The sequence below is a fragment of the Hyperolius riggenbachi genome, chromosome 3 (assembly GCF_040937935.1).
Source record: "Hyperolius riggenbachi isolate aHypRig1 chromosome 3, aHypRig1.pri, whole genome shotgun sequence".
Lineage (NCBI taxonomy): Eukaryota > Metazoa > Chordata > Amphibia > Anura > Hyperoliidae > Hyperolius > Hyperolius riggenbachi.
Window position 1 is genome coordinate 378,689,081 of NC_090648.1, and position 19,770 is coordinate 378,708,850.

General features: G+C 46.9%; 1 protein-coding gene across 1 annotated transcript in view; it reads right to left on the reverse strand.

Annotated features, from left to right (window-relative positions):
* USP18 (ubiquitin specific peptidase 18) overlaps positions 1-19,770 on the reverse strand; it is a 72,414-nt gene that overhangs the window by 46,593 nt on the left and 6,051 nt on the right. The window contains exons 2-4 of the mRNA XM_068273684.1: positions 7,371-7,520; positions 4,953-5,049; positions 1,578-1,723 (exon numbers count right to left, since the gene is read on the reverse strand). Coding sequence (XP_068129785.1) covers positions 1,578-1,723; positions 4,953-5,049; positions 7,371-7,491 — 364 coding nt within the window. The 5' untranslated portion in view covers positions 7,492-7,520. The remainder of the gene's footprint in view (positions 1-1,577; positions 1,724-4,952; positions 5,050-7,370; positions 7,521-19,770) is intronic.

Sequence of the window (19,770 nt, forward strand, 5' to 3'; positions counted from 1 at the left end):
GTGCTGGAACGCGGTGTGCTGGTTAATGAGCCACAGGCCCACAGCCAGCACATGCGGCCCTTCCAGTGCTTTGGGGGGCCCAGGGCCCCCAGAAGCCCTGGGCTGCTCACTGCAGTTTCAGTTGTCCCCCCGATGGCTACCCTGAGCTAGGGATAGGTGCCCGGGTGCTTAATAATCACTTACCTCCCTCCAGCTCCAGCGGCAGTGTCTGGTCTCCCCTCTTTCAGCTGCATGGCAGATTAGCATATTGGCGGCTGAAGGAGTGCTCCGGCGGGCAGCATGAGTGCGTGCATATATAAGTGTTGTGTCCGGCGCTGCCTCCAGCCATGACGTCCCGCCGCCCCTGCCCTCTCTTCAGGCGCGTCGCCCCTCTCCTCCCTGCCTTCCGATTGGTCAGTGGGCGCAAAATTTAATGGGACGCATAATTTAATGGGACGCGGCCGTATACCAAATAGGCGGTCGCGATCTACCGGTAGATCGCGATCGACCTATTGGTCGCCCCAGCTCTAGGCATTCCAGTTCTCTCCTACATCCCAAGTATGTACCGATTAATTAATTGAGTCCCCTCCTAATAAATCGCATTAGATTACAATAAAATACATTAGACTAGGACTGTGGTAGAGAGTAGATTGTGAACTCCTCTAAGGGATACTCAGTGACATGACTATGTACTCTGTAAAGTGCTGTGGAAGATGTCTAGGGAACTCTGCACTCTTTCTGGCGGAGTGGTCTCTACACTCTTGAGTTCCCAGCCTAGCACACATGCAGCACCCAATGTCATGGGTTCACCCTCTTTCTGCTGGATTTCTTTACCTTTACTGCAGCCAGGGCCAGATTTAAGCCAAGGCCCCATAGGCCATGGCCTAGGGCACCACAGTATTAAGGGCAGGTGGGCAGCAGGCTATACTAGGTGGAAGGGTCATCCGACTACTTATACTGGAAGGAGGGGGTGGTCATTAGGATATCTATAAGGAAGGAGGGGTCATCTGGCTTTTTATACTAGAGGGAAGGGGGTCATCGGAATACCTATACTGGAGGGAAGGGGGGGGGGAGGGGACAGACATCAGGATACTTATGCTGGAGGGAAAGAGGGGTTGGAGGGGAAAGAGGCTATCTATACTGAAGGGGGGGGGGGGGGCGGCTGCTGACAGTGGGCTTGGGCGGTGAAGAGTACAAATCCAGCCCCAACTGCAGCTTTGTACTCCTGTTGCACTTATTACTAGTGGCTCCCCTTCCCCTGCTATATTTTCTGCCTCTTGAGGTAATTGATGTAATCTCTACACACAATGAGTTCCTACCTCTGCATATTTGCCTCACCAGGGTCTCACATCCTCTATCAGCTCCCCCACCTGGATGAGGAATACTAATGGAAGGATGCTTCTGAACAGTATAATTTGTCCCCAGGAGATATAACATTTATTATTATAGAATGACCCCACAGAACAGAATCCTGACATTTCACTGGACCATTTTTTTTCTCCAATACACACAGCTCAGCAGACCTTCCTTCCTTATTCTTATTCATATAGTCATGTTTGATCCCCTAAATTCCCCCCCATGATGTCACCAAGGCTCACCAGACACTCGCAGAGACTGCAGGCAGCGCAGGAAGCGGTATGGAGCCACAGCATCGTCTTTACTCTTCTGCATATCGTGAAAGAGTGCCAGCAGCTCATAGCAGAACCGTCTGTCTACAGGGACAGTGTCATCCAACTCTCCAATCCTGCAAAGAGGAGACGATTTGTTGCCAAGCAATGTACAGGACTGCAGCCACAAAGTGGAAGCCTTACTAAAACCCAAACAGCAAATTCTAATACTCATTAGGAGGATAAGTGAATTTAATGTGGTAAAATGTCACAACAGCACATAATACTGGAGTCCTAAAGGCAGATTGTCAAGACCACTTCTGCTAAACAGGATCTAGGAAAGGACTTTGAGGTCTGCATAAACGGAAGCTTGTGCTGTGAAACATTAAGGCACAGTTCACACTGGCGTGAAAAAACGGTCCGTTCGTGGATCGAAATGGATCCTAGCGGATGCGTATGGATTTAATGTTAACCTATGGATCCGTTCACATTCGACTGTTCAGACCGATCCATTCCTGTTGCACCAATTTTTCCCGACCGCTGAGCCCAGTAAAACGGAAACAGAAGTTGAAGCGTTGCATTGGGGGCAATGACAAAATGGAACATTTCTTCACACTAGTGAAACCGACCATTCTAAGGGGCAAAATCCACTTTGGGGGTTGGGGTCTGGGGAATATGTGGAAAATGGAAGGAAGCATTGGAACGGAAACAGAGTGGCAGCGGAGTGAAAACGGATCCGATCAACTGGTGATCAGAGCCATTTTTATGGATCCGTTTGCCTCTGTAACGCAAGTGTGAACCTAAGAGAATTATTCTACAACGCAACCAACCACTGTGAACGTGCAGAATTATTCTACAACGCAACCAACCATTGTGAACAGGGCCTAAGGGAAAAGGAAGGGGAAAGTTGTGGCATAGGGTAAGGTGAATAAACAGCATTGGTGTAGCTATGAATATGCCCATACAAGACCTCACAAAAACATATTATACTGATGCGCCAAGCATGGTAATCCATAAGGTCAAAAGAATGGAATGAATGACTAAGGCTGACTTCACATTGCAGTTTGGTGGCAGCGGAGCGGTGCGGCTCGCACACTGCCTAAAACAGGCCTTCAGGGATTACCACATTAGCGGTAATCCCGGTCTGGCATCCGGGCAACAGTAAGTGAAGCTCAATTCCTGTTGGGCAATCGATGACGTGAGCAAAAGCGTATTTCTAAAATACGCTTCCGGGCATGCGCCACGCTGAAAACTGCGGCGGGTTTTTTAAAGACACGCGCGTTACCATAGACTTACATGACTTCTAGTCCGACACAGATCGATGCGGCAACGTAAGTTTGGATGCGCGTTAGATAGGACACTTCCGGCATAGCGTACTGCAACGCGGGGGAGAGTGAACTCCCCCATAGACTTTCATTGCCGGGGTGGGGGGTGCAGTAGATTTACCGCATCGCACTGACCCAGGGTGAAAGGGCCCCGAAGCAAACAAATCACGTTTCTCCATGTGCTTTCCTAGACATGACCATCACAAAACGAGAACAGCAGGGCCAGGTATGAGGTTTCCATTCCTTTGTTTTGCTTTAGTCATTCATACCTTCACTATAATCTTATTGGATTATTTCTCTGTTTCTTGACATTACTGGAATCATTATGGGCGATTTCCAACATCTTTATTAAGAGTACAAATTCTTCTACCACCAGTCGTGTCTTACTCTTTAGCTCACCCATCCTATGATACTTTCTCAGTGGTCCTCTATTATACACACCTCTGCCTCGAACCCAGTGTCCTAACAGCGTCCCCAGATGCCCCCCAACACCTCGGCCAACAATCAGCCCAACGGATCTTTTTGGATGAGAGCATTGCCTCCCCACTCACCCCGCTCACCACGTGATGTCACTCCCACTGGCACTCTACCCACCCCGCATTGCAAATGAACACGTCATTTAGCCTAGGCTAGCGCGGCTCTTCCATGTTGCCCGAGGGATCAGGTCCCGATCCCTGCCAGGTGACATGCTTTAGTTTACCTTCCCTGTCTGTTCTGTTAGAGAAGGTTGACACTTGCAAGTGGGGAAATACAAGCACCTATTTACATATATAGTTTTCCACTCTGAACACGCATGCGTATGAGGATAAGTGCTTGCATTCTTCCACAGCAGCTAATATTAAAAACAGAGGTGATGGTTGAAGATCAAGAAAATGCAGTATGGGAAAATGCTGCTTTAGATGCAGATGAGCCCAATGAATTTACATTGACTGAAGATTGTAATGCGAATTTGCATTGTGGGAAAATGCACACAAAGTTATTAACATTCACTTCGGGAGCTTCTTTGGGGAGAGGCTCCGCATAAGGAAATCACAAGAAAATTGTGTGGTAACTCCCAGCTATACCTAGCTTGGTAAAAATGGCAACACATGCAATTGCTGCAGTTAGTTTTAGGCCTCTTTCACACCAAGATGTTGCGCTTTAGGGGACGTTAAGATCGCATAACGTGCCCCTAACGCAATGCATGGTGGTGTTGAAGTTGGACGTCAGATTGAGCCGCGTTATGCAGCACTTGGTGCGCTGTTTTCGTTCTATCTATACTGATAGAACAGGCACTTCAGGATAGTGATGGGAAGTCCGGATCTTTTCAAGGATTCGGATGATTCGAATCGGATCATTGAAAAGATCCGGATCTTTGAACCGAATCATTTGAATCATTTTACTAGGGAAGCAGACTGGGGGTGAAATGACTAGCAGGACACGACCTTCCCTGCACTGTACATTCTGTATGTTCCTGTTTCTTCCAGACAGACATCCACTGTGGACCGAATCGTTCATTGTGATGATCCAGATGATTTGACTCACAAAAAAGATCTGGATCAAATGAACGATTCATTCATGATCTTGACAACACTATGAGTCCAGGTTACGTCACCACAGTGCAGAGAATGTTAATTAGCCATGTGGCTAGTCACTGAGCATGTGCAAGCAGTCTAACGCAGCTAAAGCCCAGTATAACGCACAGCATGCTGCACTTTCCCAGAACGTGCAGCGTTACAATGTAACGCAACGTGGGCACTGTGAACAGCCCATTGATTTTTCACTGTGCGGTGGGCTACGTTACAGGCTGCTCTAACGTGCGCCTGTAATGTCTTACTGTGAAAGCAGCCTTAATCACAATGCCCCTTCACCAAGCATCACAAAAAAAGCAAATGCAATCAGATTTTTTTGGATTGGAACGCGCTTAGTGTAAACGGTTCTGATGCATGACTGTTGGGGGAATATGTCTGATGATAGGGGTCATGTGTGAGTATAATAATATGTAGTATATTTTAGGAATACTTGTTATTAGATTAAAGCATAATCATGAATATTGGTTCACCTGAGTAGCAGATCTGTGAAATCTCTGTTCATATAGAAGGTCTGTAGCAGGGGATTGAGGCAACTTGTAGGTCCAATATTGCAGAGTCCGATAGCTCCTGTTTAGGGTAGACAGATCGAGATTAAACATACCGGCCCATATGCAATTCACTTTTACTCCTGAGTTTTCTCCTAGGTGAGATTTTTAAACTTGTCAATAAAATACCTTTTAAGCCTCCAGAAAATACTCCAAAAAAAAATGTATGTACTTTTTCACCTACTTTTCAGTACTTTTTCAATTGAAAAGTGCTTGAAAGTTATTTTAAATAGAAGATGAAAAATTATTTCCTAGGAGAAAACTCAGGAGAAAAAGTTGCATATGGGCCACCATTTCTATTGGCTGCTAATAATGAGTATGAAAAATAATATGACCCTTATTCAATTAACTTTTTCTCCAAAGGTTTTTCCTAGGAAATATTTTGATACCTCACCAATAAAATGTCTAATGCTGGGCATACATAGGTCGATCCGACGGCCGATTAGCCGCCAGATCAACCCCGCCGCGTCCGCGCGGATCGATTCCCGCTCGTCCCCGCTGGCGCTCCTTATCAGCCGCTTGATTCCCTGCTATTGTCCGCCGGCGGGGAATCTATCCGGCAAGTCTTTGGACCTGTCGGATATTATCAATCGAGCCATCAGCAGCTCGATTGATAAGAGGAATCTGGGCCGTGTATGCCCAGCATAAGGGCCCATTTTCACTAGCGCGGAAACCAGGCCGAATCCGCAGAGTTTTCCCGCAGGCAAATCGTGCTGGGAAACTCTGCCATAGGAAATAATGGCGCCGCCGTCCGAATCACTTGCCCTACCGATTCGGCCGACATTGCCATCAGTTTTCGTGCGGGAGGCAGCGAATCCCATAACCGTGCATGGCATGGCTTCTAGGATTCGTCTGCGTACCCGCAGACTCGGAAGTGCCGCCACGCATTTCACAGCAACACGCGGTGGGAGTGCTGAAATATTATTTTAAATAGAAAATGAAAAATTATCTCCAAGGAGAAAACTACAGAGAAAAAGTGAATTGAATAGAGCCTTATGTCTCTATATTTTTTCGTGCCATTCCTGAAAACACCAGATGTCCACACAGTATTTTCATTAACGTGGATTCAGAATTAGCAAATCCATTTCTCCCAACTGTCCTGTTTTGGGCGGGACAATCCCAGATCCAGCCCCCTTATCCAGCGTCCCCCTCCTTAGTGAAGCCAATTTTATCACGACTGTGCTGAAGTTGTTGTTCACTTTAATGCAGGGCTACTCACCAGTAGCTCGGCGGGCTGCAGGAGAGAGGCAGAGCCAGTCTACAGCTACTCTCCCTGCTTCCTGTGTCCACGGAGATCCGTAGTGTAAAGCTTCCAGGCAGCCAATCAAAAGCTGGCTGGCTCTACACTGTATGGACATCAGGTGGCTGCAGTGAGGGTGGCTGTGAGAAGCTGCACATCTCCTGCCAGCCATAGCAATATCGAGTTTTGAAGAGGCACACACCTTACCATGGTTAGTTGGTTGCTTAGCCTGGATGCAAAAAGCCACATCAGTCTAGCGTATAAGATTCAAGTTCGGCTAGCACACCAATATTCCAGGATGTTTATTCCTTATTGTGTGCACAACATGACAATTGTTTCGGGGCCACGGCAGGTCCCCTTCATCAGATGAAGTGCCAGCCATAGATGTTGTTAAGTGTGGAGTCCAGGTAGCTGGAGGAAGGCCAGGCTTACAGCTGAGGGGGCAGCCTGGAAGTGAGCAGGAAGAGGAGAGCCAGCAGAGAGGGGTAGGTGGTACCAGCACACACCATTTATTACTACTTACTACTGTACAGCTGTGCAATCACTGTGACTGAACACACACTACTTGTCATCCAAACTACTATCAGACTATCACTACGCATCTACAATCTACCAATGCCAACCGCTTGTCATTTGAGTATAACTTTCATTGCCGATCACCATCTACTCACCGCTAGATTATGAATATCACTACCTGCCCACAACTAGAGAATCTACCAACCTGCAACTAAAATCTACCTATCATAACCTACTATCTCCAAAAAGTGGTTGATTTATAATTGTTCAGTAGGGCTGATGTAATGTGCCTATATCAGGCTGATAAAGTTCTTAACTGTCCTTTTTGGGAAGGACAATCCTTATTTTGGAGCTGAATCCCTTTGTCCCTCTTTTAGTACTGACATACAGATCTCTATTGTGTCTATGTGACTTGAATTTAATCTGATTCTCTAAATTGATAGCTTATTTTGTGTCTTTTCCTCACAATTATTCATGCTATGTGCATCTAGGGGCGTGCTTGGGGCATGGCTGAAGGTGTGTCAGGGCGTGTCTAAAGCTGTCCCTTTCATATCTCGGGAAGTTGTGAGGTATGGCAAATCACTCACCATTTCGGAACCTCCCAGTGGAGTAGGACAGGCACGGTTTGGAGGATTGCACTTCGCAGACATCTTCTGGTACTTCCTGGCTCTCCAGTAACTGAAGATCTATGTAGCCATCTTCCTGCATCCTGCTCCATATGTCATTGTAACGTCCACCTGAATCAGAGCATAAGTCAGTTCTTATAAAAATGTGTTTTACAGCATAGATTGTAATTACAGCTATACTGTGTGTATACAGGGCTGCATTTAGGGTTTGGGCCACCCTAGGCACCCCAAACCTACGACGCTCCCCCTCCCTTTCCCGAAGGATATTGCCGGTGCGTGGAAAAATGGGCGTGGCCAAAGCCAAAGAATGAAGCGGGCATGTCCATAACATACGGTGGGTGTGACCAATTGAAATTTCCTAGTAAGAGTGCAACCCAAAGTTGGTGGGGCCGTGTTTTCTCCCCGGATATGAGTAAAGTGACCCTAAAAAGCAAGTAGGAAATGTTCCCACCCAACAAAAAACAAAACAAAACAAAAAAAAAACACATAAGCCAATGTTCTCTCGCACAAAATAGTGGTAGGTATTAGATTGTGAGCTCCTCTGAGAAAAGTCAGTAACATGACTATGTTCGATGCAAAGTGCGGCAGAAGATGCCAGTGCTATATAAATACATAATAATATGGTAGGACATTAGACTATGACAGGATTAGATTGTGAGCTCCTCAGAGGACAGTCAGTGACATGACTACATACTCTGTGAAGTACTGCTGAAGATGGCAGTACAAAATAGTACAGTAGTATGGCAGCACAGTGGCGTAGTGGTTAGCGCTCTCACCTTGCAGCGCTGGGCTCCCGGTTTGAATCCCAGCCAGGTCAACATCTACAAGGAGTTTGTATGTTCTCCCAGTGTCCGCCTGGGTTTCCTCCGTGCACTCCGGTTTCCTCCCACATCCCAATAACATACCATACAGATACGTTAATTGGCTTCCCCCTAAAAATTGGCCCTAGACTACGATACATACACTACACGATACATACATACACATATGACTATGGTAGGAATTAGATTGTGAGCCCCTCTGAGGGACAGTTAGTGACAAGACAATACATACTCTGTACACTGCTGCGTAATGTTGGCACTATATAAATAAATAATATAAGTACAGTATAAGTAGCCAGGTCTATAGGTGTCCCCAGTATAGACATACTATAGGTGTCCCCAGTATAGATAGCCAGGTCTATAGGTCTCCCCAGTTTAGGTAGTAGTCTGGGGCGTAACTAGAAATCACTGGGCCCCCTTGCGAAAATGTGGATGCCCCTCCCATAGGTGCCAAATATTCGTAATGGGGCAGTGTTTCACTATAAAATAAAATAATTTTAATGAGGCAGCATTTCACCATAAAATAATCGTAATGCAGCAATGTTTCAACATAAAATAATTGCAATGTCTGCTGCATTTCACCAGAAATTAATCGTAAAGTGGGCAACATTTCGCCAGAAAATAATCACAATGTGTGTAACATTTCAGCAGAAAATAATCACAATGTGGGCATCATTTCACCATAAAATAATCGTAAAGTAGGCAGCATTTCCATTTCACCAGAAAATAATCGCAATGTGTGCAGCATTTTAACAGAAAATAATCGTACAGTGGCCAGCATTTCACCACTAAATAATAGTGGTCCCCAGTTTAGGTAATAGGTCTATAGGTGCCCCCAGTTTAGGTAATAGGTCTATAGGTGTCCCCAGTTTAGAGAATAGGTCTATAGGTGTCCCCAGTTTAGGTAGTAAGTCTATAGGTGTCCCCAGTTTAGGTAGTAGGTCTATAGGTGTTCCCAGTTTAGGTAGTAGGTCTATAGGTGTTCCTAGTTTAGGTAGTAGGTCTATAGGTGTCCCCAGTTTAGGTAGTAGGTCTATAGGTGTTCCCAGTTTAGGTAGTCGTTCTATTGGTGTCCCCAGTTTAGGTAGTAGTTCTATAGGTGTCCCCAGTTTAGGTAATAGGTCTATAGGTGTCCCCAGTTTAGGTAGTAGTTCCAGGTGTCCCCAGTTTAGGTAGCCTGGAGAGGAGCGGGCACATACAGCAGCGTGGAAGGGGGGACGCCTCGCCCCCGCCCCCCACCTGGGGCTCCCGTTCCTCCATCCTCGCTTTCCCCTCCAGGCAGTGCATCCAGAATCCAGGGGCAGCGGCCGGCGAACAGCTTACCTCTTCCAGGCGCGCAAGGGATTCTCTGCCTGCCGCTGCCTGGTCTAGTGACGTCACTGACTAGACCATGCCAGCGGCATGCAGAGTTTCCCTCCACTTCGGGAAATACTAAATAACCGACTGCCCGTTACCACTCTGCTGGAGAGGGGGGGGGGGGGGAGCAAGTTCCCCTCCATGTGAGTGTGCTCTCTGCCGCTAAGCCCCACCACCCCAAAACGGCGTTTTGGGGGTTTAATTACATTTTTAAAAGAGAAAATAATAAAAAATAAATAGCCATTAGGTGGCAGACCCCCCCCCCCCGAGGGGCTGCCCATGGCACCGGCCCACGGGTGCCTCTTAAGAGATATGGGCCGGCGTGTATATATAGACACAATCATCTTTGCTCATTGCTGCAGTTTTTGCTTCGTTTTTCTTCACAATGATGGTGCTTTACTACTTCTGCTTGTAAAAACCAATGGCTTTGCTCAGACTGAACGAAAACAGTGCACTGTGGTTTGCATTGTAATTATAATTAGTTTTACCAGCAGACACTGAGCTGGTGCTCCTTGCTTTGTCTTATATACTTACTGTCTGATCAGCTGCAAACCACTTTCCCAACATTGTGTCAGGGCCCATTCACACTAGAAGTACTTTTCTGAGCATTTCGCAGTTCGCAATTTATTTACTTTCATTAAAATCGTGGTAAAAATTGCAGAAAATCGATGCGATAATCGTGTATGCGATTGCAAAATCACAGCGATTTTTACCGTGATTTTAGTGAAAGTGAACGATTTAAAAAAACACTAAACAATCACAAAAAAGTAAAGCGCTTCTAGCGTGAATGGGCCCTAAGATCCCTTCATGCCACAAAAACTGCTCCCAGGGAAAGGCTGATATATATATATATAGATATTATTTCCCCATCATATCATAATCTTTTATTTCGGCAACCATGACTGGGTCGTGCCTGGAATCAGGTTATAGCATGTACAAGACTAGTGTGGAACAGGACATACAATACAGATAAAAAGTGCAAATACAGCAATTTAAACGTAATGCTAACACAAAGTGAGAACGCAAATTAAGTACAGCGTGCAGCAGTAGTGCAGTCATGTGCTACCGATGAGCTTGTAGGAGGAGGATTTAGAGCAGGGCCGGTTCAAGTAACAATTGGGCCCTAGGGCAAAATTAGCCTGGGGGCCCCCCAACAGATACCCTCACCCAAAAAGTGTCATTAGAGGCCCTATGTTGCAGCCAAATTTCCCTCCTGGGCCCCTGAGCTGGGTGCTGACCCTCCCCCAATCACCTCCCAACTTAACAGACTCTGCAGAGTCCCTGGAGAGCAACAGTTAAGATGGGGGAGGGACACCTTGGGGGCCCCTACAGGCTCTGGGGCTATTGCCCATTTTTTCCTATGGTAGCTCCGGCCCTGATTTAGAGAGTACATAGCGTTCCAAGAGTTGACAGCTGAAGGAAAGAAGCCTTGAGGTCCTGGTGTAGATGGACCAGAACCTCTGGCTGAGGGAAGCCAACTAAAGAAGCAGAAGCCTGGGTGAGATGGATCATTGCCGATCCTCAGAGCTCTAGAGCGCAGTCTGGAGTTGTAGAGTTGATCTAGAGAGGAAAGTGGTTTCCCGACGATCCTCTCTGCTGATCTTATGACCCTCTGTAGTTTGAGTCTGTCACTGGCTGAGGAGCCAGCGTACCAGACCAGGATGGAGGAGCAGAGGACAGATTCAATTGTGGAGTAGAAGCTCGACAAACATGGGCCATACTGTACTTCTTCAGTTGACGGAGGAAAAATTGCCTCTGCTGGGCTTTCCTCTGGGTGGAGGTTGTGTTGGCTTGGTCCTTGGAGATTGTAGTGCCTAGGAAGTGTCTAGGAGGCATGCACAGGGAATGCTTTCAACTTCCGTGCTGTCAATGCAGATAGGAGGTGGGGTGAGAGCATGCCTTCTAAAGTCAACAATCATCTCAATGGTTTTTGCGGCATTGAGAACTAGGCTGTTCTCCCTACATCAGTGGCAAATGCTGTCAAACTGGTGAAAGTACTCCAGCTCATCATTCTCGATAGATGAGGCCAACTATGGTGGTGTCATCGGCGAACTTGATAACTTTGACAGAATTCGCAGTGGACCTGCAGTTTTTATATCATATATGCCCCCCCGCCCATATAAACCCCATCATTGGCGGCTAATTACAGCCACCTGCTGCTCCTTTTGCTAACTGGTGTAGATAGTCTCGCAGGCGGGACCACAGCACCGTCATTGGGCCAATCACTGCACTTGATCAGCAGCAGTGACCTATCAGACTGGCCATGGTGCTGGGGTACTGTAGCATGCCTTGATAAGAGGCATACGTAGACAACTCACCTGCTTTTGTCATAGGGAAGGTTCACAGGTGCCAAATGAGGACAGGGATTCGAGGATGTGTGAATAAGGAGGGTAGTGTGTGCCAGGAAGGCGGGCGGGAGAGCGGAGAGAAAGCAGGTGCCAGGTGACCGAAACTATTAGTCCAAACCCCGCCCCCTAGATTTTGCTGCCTGAATCACGTAATTCAGGTGGCTTCATGGCAGGTCTGCCTCTGCTTACATGGATCAGACATCTTTATCTAGCACAACCCACATCCCAGTTCAATTGCATTAAACCTGAGAGCACACTCAGATGCGTTTCCAGATGTTGTAAACACATTGAAACTGGAAACCTATGTTAATTATTTGACTTGTTCACAAACTTGAAGCAACACTGAAAAAATTGTGAGATACCTGTGCAGAGGGAAGGCCCCAGGTTCCAAAGATCCGTCCCTATCCTATCTCCATGCCCTCAGTACACTGATGTCCCCTGTTGAAATTCTGCATCTTTGGAACTATTCGGAAGACTCTGGAAGCACCAGGTGGTCAACTTCAACAGGGGGCCCTTGATGGACTGAGGGCCCAGAGGACAAGGAAGGCTCTATAGGATTCAGAACTTCCCCTCTCCCTAGTTGAGTATCACATGCTTGAAAAAACCTGCCTCCATGAATGCTTTTTATGTGCACCGTGTCCGTTTTTCTTACTATCAATTACATAATAGCTGAGACAAATTGTGGATGTTTTCGGTAGTAAAATACGCCTGGTGTGACGAAAAACTGTTTTTACACAGCTGAAGCCTATTGCTAGCCTATTTTCTAAGGAACATGTAGGCTTGAGACAATGTGATTCATGGGACCAGGCCAACTTATTCTAATGCCCTAGGATCCAGTTTTGGTACTCTTAAGTCATACACTAGTGGATGGAAAGGGCACCAGCCATGAGCACTGGCCTGCTTAGCTGTGATGCACTGTGTGTTCTGACAACTTTCTCTCATGGTCAGCGCTAGGTTTTTCAGCAATTTGTGCCATAGTAGCTCTTCTGTCTGCACAATTAGGCTGGCATTTGTTCCCCACATGCACTGGGAGCCGGTTCACTGGGTGTCCCTCCAGAGACCCCAGGAGCTGCTTTTACCAAATTATCTAGCCACACAATTTAGTGCTTGTCAAAGTTACTCAGCTTCTTACATATAAATGATAAAGTTGCATTCTTAAAACAGAAGGTATTTGCAATTATTTAGGCCTTTATGAAAAGCTAGAAAGATCTCCTACGATGCATCACTGCAGAATATACGGTAAATCCACTGTAACTAGATTATTAATGTTTTGTTCTTTTTACTGTAAAGATGGCCATACATCTGTTGACTTGGCGGGCGATAGACCATCAGATTCTATAATTATTATCGAATCTGATAAAATTCAGTGCTGCCAAGAGTGTGCCCAATTGAAAATTCAACCAATTTCGGGCCAAAATTGGTCACATACAGTATATCAATCGGGCATGCTTGAAAATCTTGGGCTAACATGTTCGATCGGGTGCAAAGCAGTAACGGCACATGGTAATTGCAAAATGTGAATGCAGCAGAAACTCCTGTCTGCTGCCCTACCCCCCCCCCCCTTTATGTTATACATTACCCGCAGTGCCTGTGCATTAATGCTTTACCAATCCAGCGTCAGCTGTTGTATCCGTGATCTATTTCCGCATTTGGACTCCATGTGACTCCCGGCATATAGTATGCGGGGCGCGTGTGGGACATCACACACGCGCCACATGTGCTATAACGGCGGTGACAACATGGGTGCACAAATGCCGAAGTACGACAGTGTGGACAGCGGCAGCTTAAGTATAACTCCACGTGCACAGGGAATAGGGGGGCGTCAGAAGGCTGCTCCCTGCAAGGTTTCATGCTGAAATTGATTGGGATTCAGCCTTCAGTTCATGGCTGCCAACCGATCTCTCTCCGATCAGATTCCATCAGAGAGTGATCTGTCTCTTGGTTGATTGTCTGTCAAAATCGCTCGCTATATGGGTACCTTAAGGGTTGTTTTTTTTTCGTAGCTGTAGCTGTTTTATGCTGGGCATACACAGCATTTTCTTTCTTATCAATCGTGCCGCTGATGGCTCGATTGATAAATTTCCGTCGTGTCCGATCACGCGGCGGATCGATTTCGCACTCGATCCCAAGCGGGAATTGATCCGGACGCACGCGGGGAGGAGCCGAATCGAGCCAGTGGCTCGAGCCAGCGCATAATTGCATCCGTGTATGCCCAGCATTATGCATGTGTGTTATATGTCATGTGTGTAACAGCAGGAAAGTCACATGTCTCCACTAACTTGATTAATTCAGGCTGGGCAAACAAACGCTATCTGTATACCACTAAAAACCTTCTACAAGAGCTGATTATAGTATGTCAGGAAGCAGATATCTGTCAGACATCATATAAACCCACAAAGTAAATGTCAGTCTATAATTTCCTAATTAATCTACAATTTTAGTCACGGACACTTACCTAGACCTTTATAGCCCTCTGCAGAGCAGCTTCATTTTTACCTATGTAGAACTCCGTTTAATAGCTCATGTTATGTCTGGACAGAAGCCCCATTTTCTGCCACTTCCCATAGAGCAGCACAATTTCCAGAGCTGCAGGTTGTGATCTCTACAGACAGCTTTATGTGCGTGTGCCCCGCCCCTTGCTGTATGAACTGAACTTTGAAGTTGAGCTGTGCAGCAACCCTCACCACACTCAGACAGCCTGCTGTTTACACCTTCAGCAGGGCTGCTTCAAATCATCCGGCTACATTTGTTTTCAAAGGACAACTGAAGTGAGAGTCTGCCATTGCCATATTTTCTTTTTTTTTTAAGCAATACCAGTTGCCTCACACCCCAGCTGATCTATTTGGTTGCAATAGTGTCTGAATAACACCAGAAAGAAGCATGCAGCTAATCTTTTCACATCTGACAATGTCAGAAACACCTGATTTGCATATGCTTGTTCAGGGTCTATGGCTAAAAGTATTAGAGGCAGGGGATCAGCAGGGCAGCCAGGCAACTGGTATTGCTTAAAAGGAAATAAATATGGCAGCCTCCATATCCATCTTACTTACACTGACCATATAAGGCAGGCGACATGGGAACAGTCAATCATTACACTGACCACATAGGGGGACGTTCCTGTGTTCCCCTACCTGGATAGTGCACTCTTGTTTCAGTTGTGTAGCTGCAGGCCTCATCACAAAGGCACAACTGGGCTTTCTGATCTCTAAGCTGTATAAAGCTATGCCTGGAGTTGGGCTTTAATTTTAACTGGGCACATACTGTATTGCCCTATAACAAAAAGGTCACCCCATGGGCATGCCTTCTTGATCGTACTAACGTGTCTGGAAGCATTCTGCAACTACGCAGAACACAATAAAGGAGGCGTGCGACCGGGACTGCAGACTTTACCGAGGCTGACAGTGGCTCAATGGAGCAGACCGGTAGGACACAGAGGGACCTGAAGGACTACAAGGGGCTGGAATTAGCTGTAAGAAGCTCCAGGTAAGTTAAACTGAACTTCTCTCCTTCACTTTAACCTTAAAGTGTACCAGAGATTTTAGAAAAAAATTCATACATACCTGGGGCTTCTGCCAGCCCCCTCCAGCCTGATGGCTCCCTCGGCGCCGTCCTCTGCTTCCTAGATGTTTGGTAACCAGTCCCCGTATCTTCGGCCAGTCAGCACATGCGCAGCTCCCCCGACTCGCTTCCGCGGCCAAAAGAGTTCTGTGCAGTAGTACTGTGTAGGCGCAGAAAGCTCCCGGCGACGGCAACTGCGGTGGGGTAACACAGTAAGCCTCGACTGGCCATGATACCAGGACCCCTTACTGAAAAACCAGGAGGAAGAGGACGACGCCGAGAGAGTGATCACGCCGGGGGAGGCTGGAGGAAGCCCCAGGTATGTATGATTTTTTGGTACTATTCCGTTAGGCGGGCGCAACTGAGCTAAGTAATGTACCGTTTCATGTTTTTACTGGCAGTCTCGCTGCGGCCAAATGTATCAAAAGTGAGTTAATTTAATTAAATTAAGCCAGCGGCAATGTAACAGATGAAGCCACCAGCTTCTGCTCTCTCTCCTCCCCCTGCCTCTCTCCTATACAATACTGGCACCCGGGGACATGTGTGTCCCCCCAGAGTTGTTCGTCGTGGCAAGGAATCCTGCCGTTCGTTCTTGCAGAACGGGTGCTGGCAGAAGCAATGTTTGCAGCCCCCCCCCGCTCTGCTTGTTTCTTGCGACGAACGACTCTCGGGGACACGCGTGTCCCCCGGCTGCCAGTGTTCTATAGGAGAGAGTCAGGGGGAGGAGAGGAGGCAGAGCCGAAGCTGTCATCTGTTACATTGCTGCCGGCTTAATTTAATTCAATTAACTCACTTTTGATACATTTGGCTGCAGTGAGACGGCCAGTAAAAACATGAATCATTACATTACCTAGCTCAGTTGCGCCCGGCTAATGGAATAGTACCGATTTTTTTTTCTAACATCTCTGGTTTCCTTTAAGGCAAAATAAAAAATCTGTTTAACTTACCTGGGGCTTCTTGCAGCCCCCTGGAGTTATCCTGTGTCCAAAAAGATGATACTACACATGCGCAGAGGGCTCTCGGCCATGGGAGTGCGATCAGGGTGCTCGGGGCTGCGCATGAGCAGTAGCCGCCGCTGGTTGCCAGAGGGACTCAGAGACATTGTGGGCACTGGATGACTCCAGGGGGCTGCAAGAAGCCCCAGGTAAGTTAAAGAAAACATGTAACGAAACTCCCGCCCCCCCGGGGGATACTTACCTCGGGAGGGGGAAGCAGTCTTGTCCCTAACAAGGCTTCCCCCGTCCTCCTTTGTCCCACGGTGGCAGCGCTAGAAGCCCCTGAACAGCAGGCATGTAAATATTAACCTTCCTGGCTCCAGCACAGGCTAAGTAGCGGCTCCCCGATGGGATCAGGCGGAAATAGCTGATCCCAGTCAGGTCTGCTCTACTGCGCAGTAGAGAGGACCTGACTGGGATCGGCCATTTCCGCCTGATCCCATCGGGGAGCCGCTACTGCACCTGTGCTGGACCCGGGGAAGATAAATATGGCGCCAAAGCACTACAAATTGTCGGCTGTGTTTTTTATTTTTTGGGGGGGGGGGGGGGGAGTTGGGTGCTGGAGGATGAGGGAAGCCTCGATAGGATCCAGAGGCTTCCCCCACCCTAGGTAAGTACCCCACAGGAGGACGTTTTTGTCAATACAGTGTCTCTTTAAACTGACTTTTTATTTTGCCTTAAGTAACCCTGTAAGATTTCCATTAAAGAGGCACTGTAGTGACATATAGTAGAAAGTAGTAATTTATTTAAAGATACCTGATTTTACACGACTTGTCCTGGCTTTAGCATCAGAAACACTTCCTGTATTAATATATTGCTGATATGTCACAGCCTAGGCATGTAGAAGCCCCCCCCCCCCAAGCATTTTGGGAGACCATGTAGTTTTTTCTACTGGCTTCAGAACACAGAGTAAACAAACAATAGGCAGTGATGCATGCACCTGTCAGCAGTAAAGATGTCACCACCTCTGATACATTTTAGAACATATATCAGGGAGAGAAAAGGGTTAGGAAAGATTTTACAATAGGCAAAGAATGACTAAATCATTTACAAAAGAAAATTGTAAAATATAAGCAATTTTATTAAGTTATTTTCAGTACAGTTCCTCTGTAAGGACAAATGAGGTAAGGCATAAAAACTATCTTTACTTACCTCGGGCTTCTTCCAGCCCTTACAAGTCACTCTGTCCCTCCCTGCAGCTCCGTTCCTCTCCCTTCTCCCGCTGTCAGCCTGTGATGATCGCTGACCCCAGGATGGGTTGGGTCTACTCCCCGTGCCACTCGCAAATGCGCCCGCGCCACCTCAATACTACTGCACAGGCGCAGTACGCTCGAGGTGACGCGGTGAGGGACAGAGTGACTAGTAGGGGCTGGAAGAAGCACCAGATAAGTTGTTTTTATCCCTCACCTAGTATGTCCTTTAATTCACTACAGAGTTGCCAGTCTGACATTACATGACAAAGCATACTGGGAGGTACTTAGTGACTAGGGAGTAGTGGGTGGTTCCTAAAGAGCCAGAGCTCAGCCCACCACTAAGGGCTCGTTTCCACTATCGCGAATCTGCATGCGTCCAACGCATGCGGATTCGCACATGTAATGCAAGTGGATGGGCCTGTTTCCACTGTAGCGTTGTTGAGGTGCGTTTTTTTCAGCGTTAAAAAACGCACAAAAGAGCCAACGAATTCGCCTGCGAGTGGAATGCATGCGAATCGCCGCTAATGTATTTAATAGGGAATTCGCATGCGGCTATGGTATGCGAATTTTCATGCGAATTTTCATGCGAATTCGCATAGGTACCAATGTAACTTCAAACAGGCAGTGACATGGTTAACTTCGCATATACCCTCACCTATGCGAATTCGCATGCGAAATCGCGGCAAAAAACGCGGAAAAAATAGCATCCACATGCTATTTCATCAGCGGTGGAATCCAGGCGATTCTGCACCGCAATAGTGGAAACAAGCCCTGAGAGTATTGTACACCAGTATTGTGACTGAGAGGATGCAGCAGCCTGAAAACCTCACCCAATGTGCACAGGGTTGCCTAAATCATTCCTCTAACTTCTTGCCGACCGCTCAACGCCAATTGTCATGAAGTCCTGGGGGGCGGAGATTGCAGGGGATCGCCTGTGCCGATGCGCTTAAATGACGGAGCTCCGCTCTGTCATCAGTCTCCCAGCGGTGATCGCTGCTAGGAGACTGTTATGTACAACCCTTCAAGTCAGTCTGGAGCCATCAAAGCTACTGTTACGGTATTTGTAAAACTTTTTAAGCTAATTAATTTTAAATAATGTTCTATGTAATACATATAAAATTGGGTTTTAAATGATTTCAGAGCTGGTCCAGAGTAGGATAGACATAATATCAAAACACCTCCTTTTCTTTATGAGCGGAACTTTTGTTTTTCTAACCAGTCCTGGCACATCTGCTGCATAGCCAAGAAGCCTCTCTGATGCTGGCCAACCAGCAGCTTATTATTCCACTAAAATAACATGTTTTTACCTGAATGCAGAATGAATTAAGTTAAAGGGGCACTCCCATGGTAATGCACACAGGAGGGGACCTGCTTGTGCAGGTTGTTGTTTTTCATTGTTCCTATTCCCAAAACTCCCAATCCATGAGAAGCTTTCTGATTGTAACCCGATATTCTGGAAACACCCATCTGAAACCAGTAATTCTGTAGATCACATACTACAGGTGCCAAAGCACTACTACAGGTAGGGATTAGATTGTGAGCTCCTTTGAGGGACAGTTAGTGACAAGATATACACTGTACAGCGCTGCGTAATATATAAATACTAACTAATAATAATAATAATAATAATAATACAGGTCTGCCTATACTGTCTCTGCATGGTAATTACACACCTATTGGTGCAGTAAAGAGCTATTCTGTTTCTTCCTTATTTTCCTAATTCCTTATACAGTGTACCAGAGATTATGTCCCTCACACAGCATCTCACAAATTGTGCCCCTCATAATCACCCCTAGATTGCACCCGTCACACAGTGACCCCCAGATTATGTCCTTCACGCAATGGCCCACCGACTGTGCCCCCATGCAATGGCCTACAAATTCTGTCCCTCACACAATGAATTTCCCAGATTGTGTACCTCATGCAGTGCCCCTCTTCATACAGTGATCTACTGATGATTCTGTCCCTCATACAGTGATCTACAATTTCTCTCATATAGTGCACCAGTGATTCTGTCCCCTGCCCACCACCAGATTCTGTACACCAAAGATTTTTTCTCCTGGCGGACTCAAAGCACCAGAGCTGCAGCC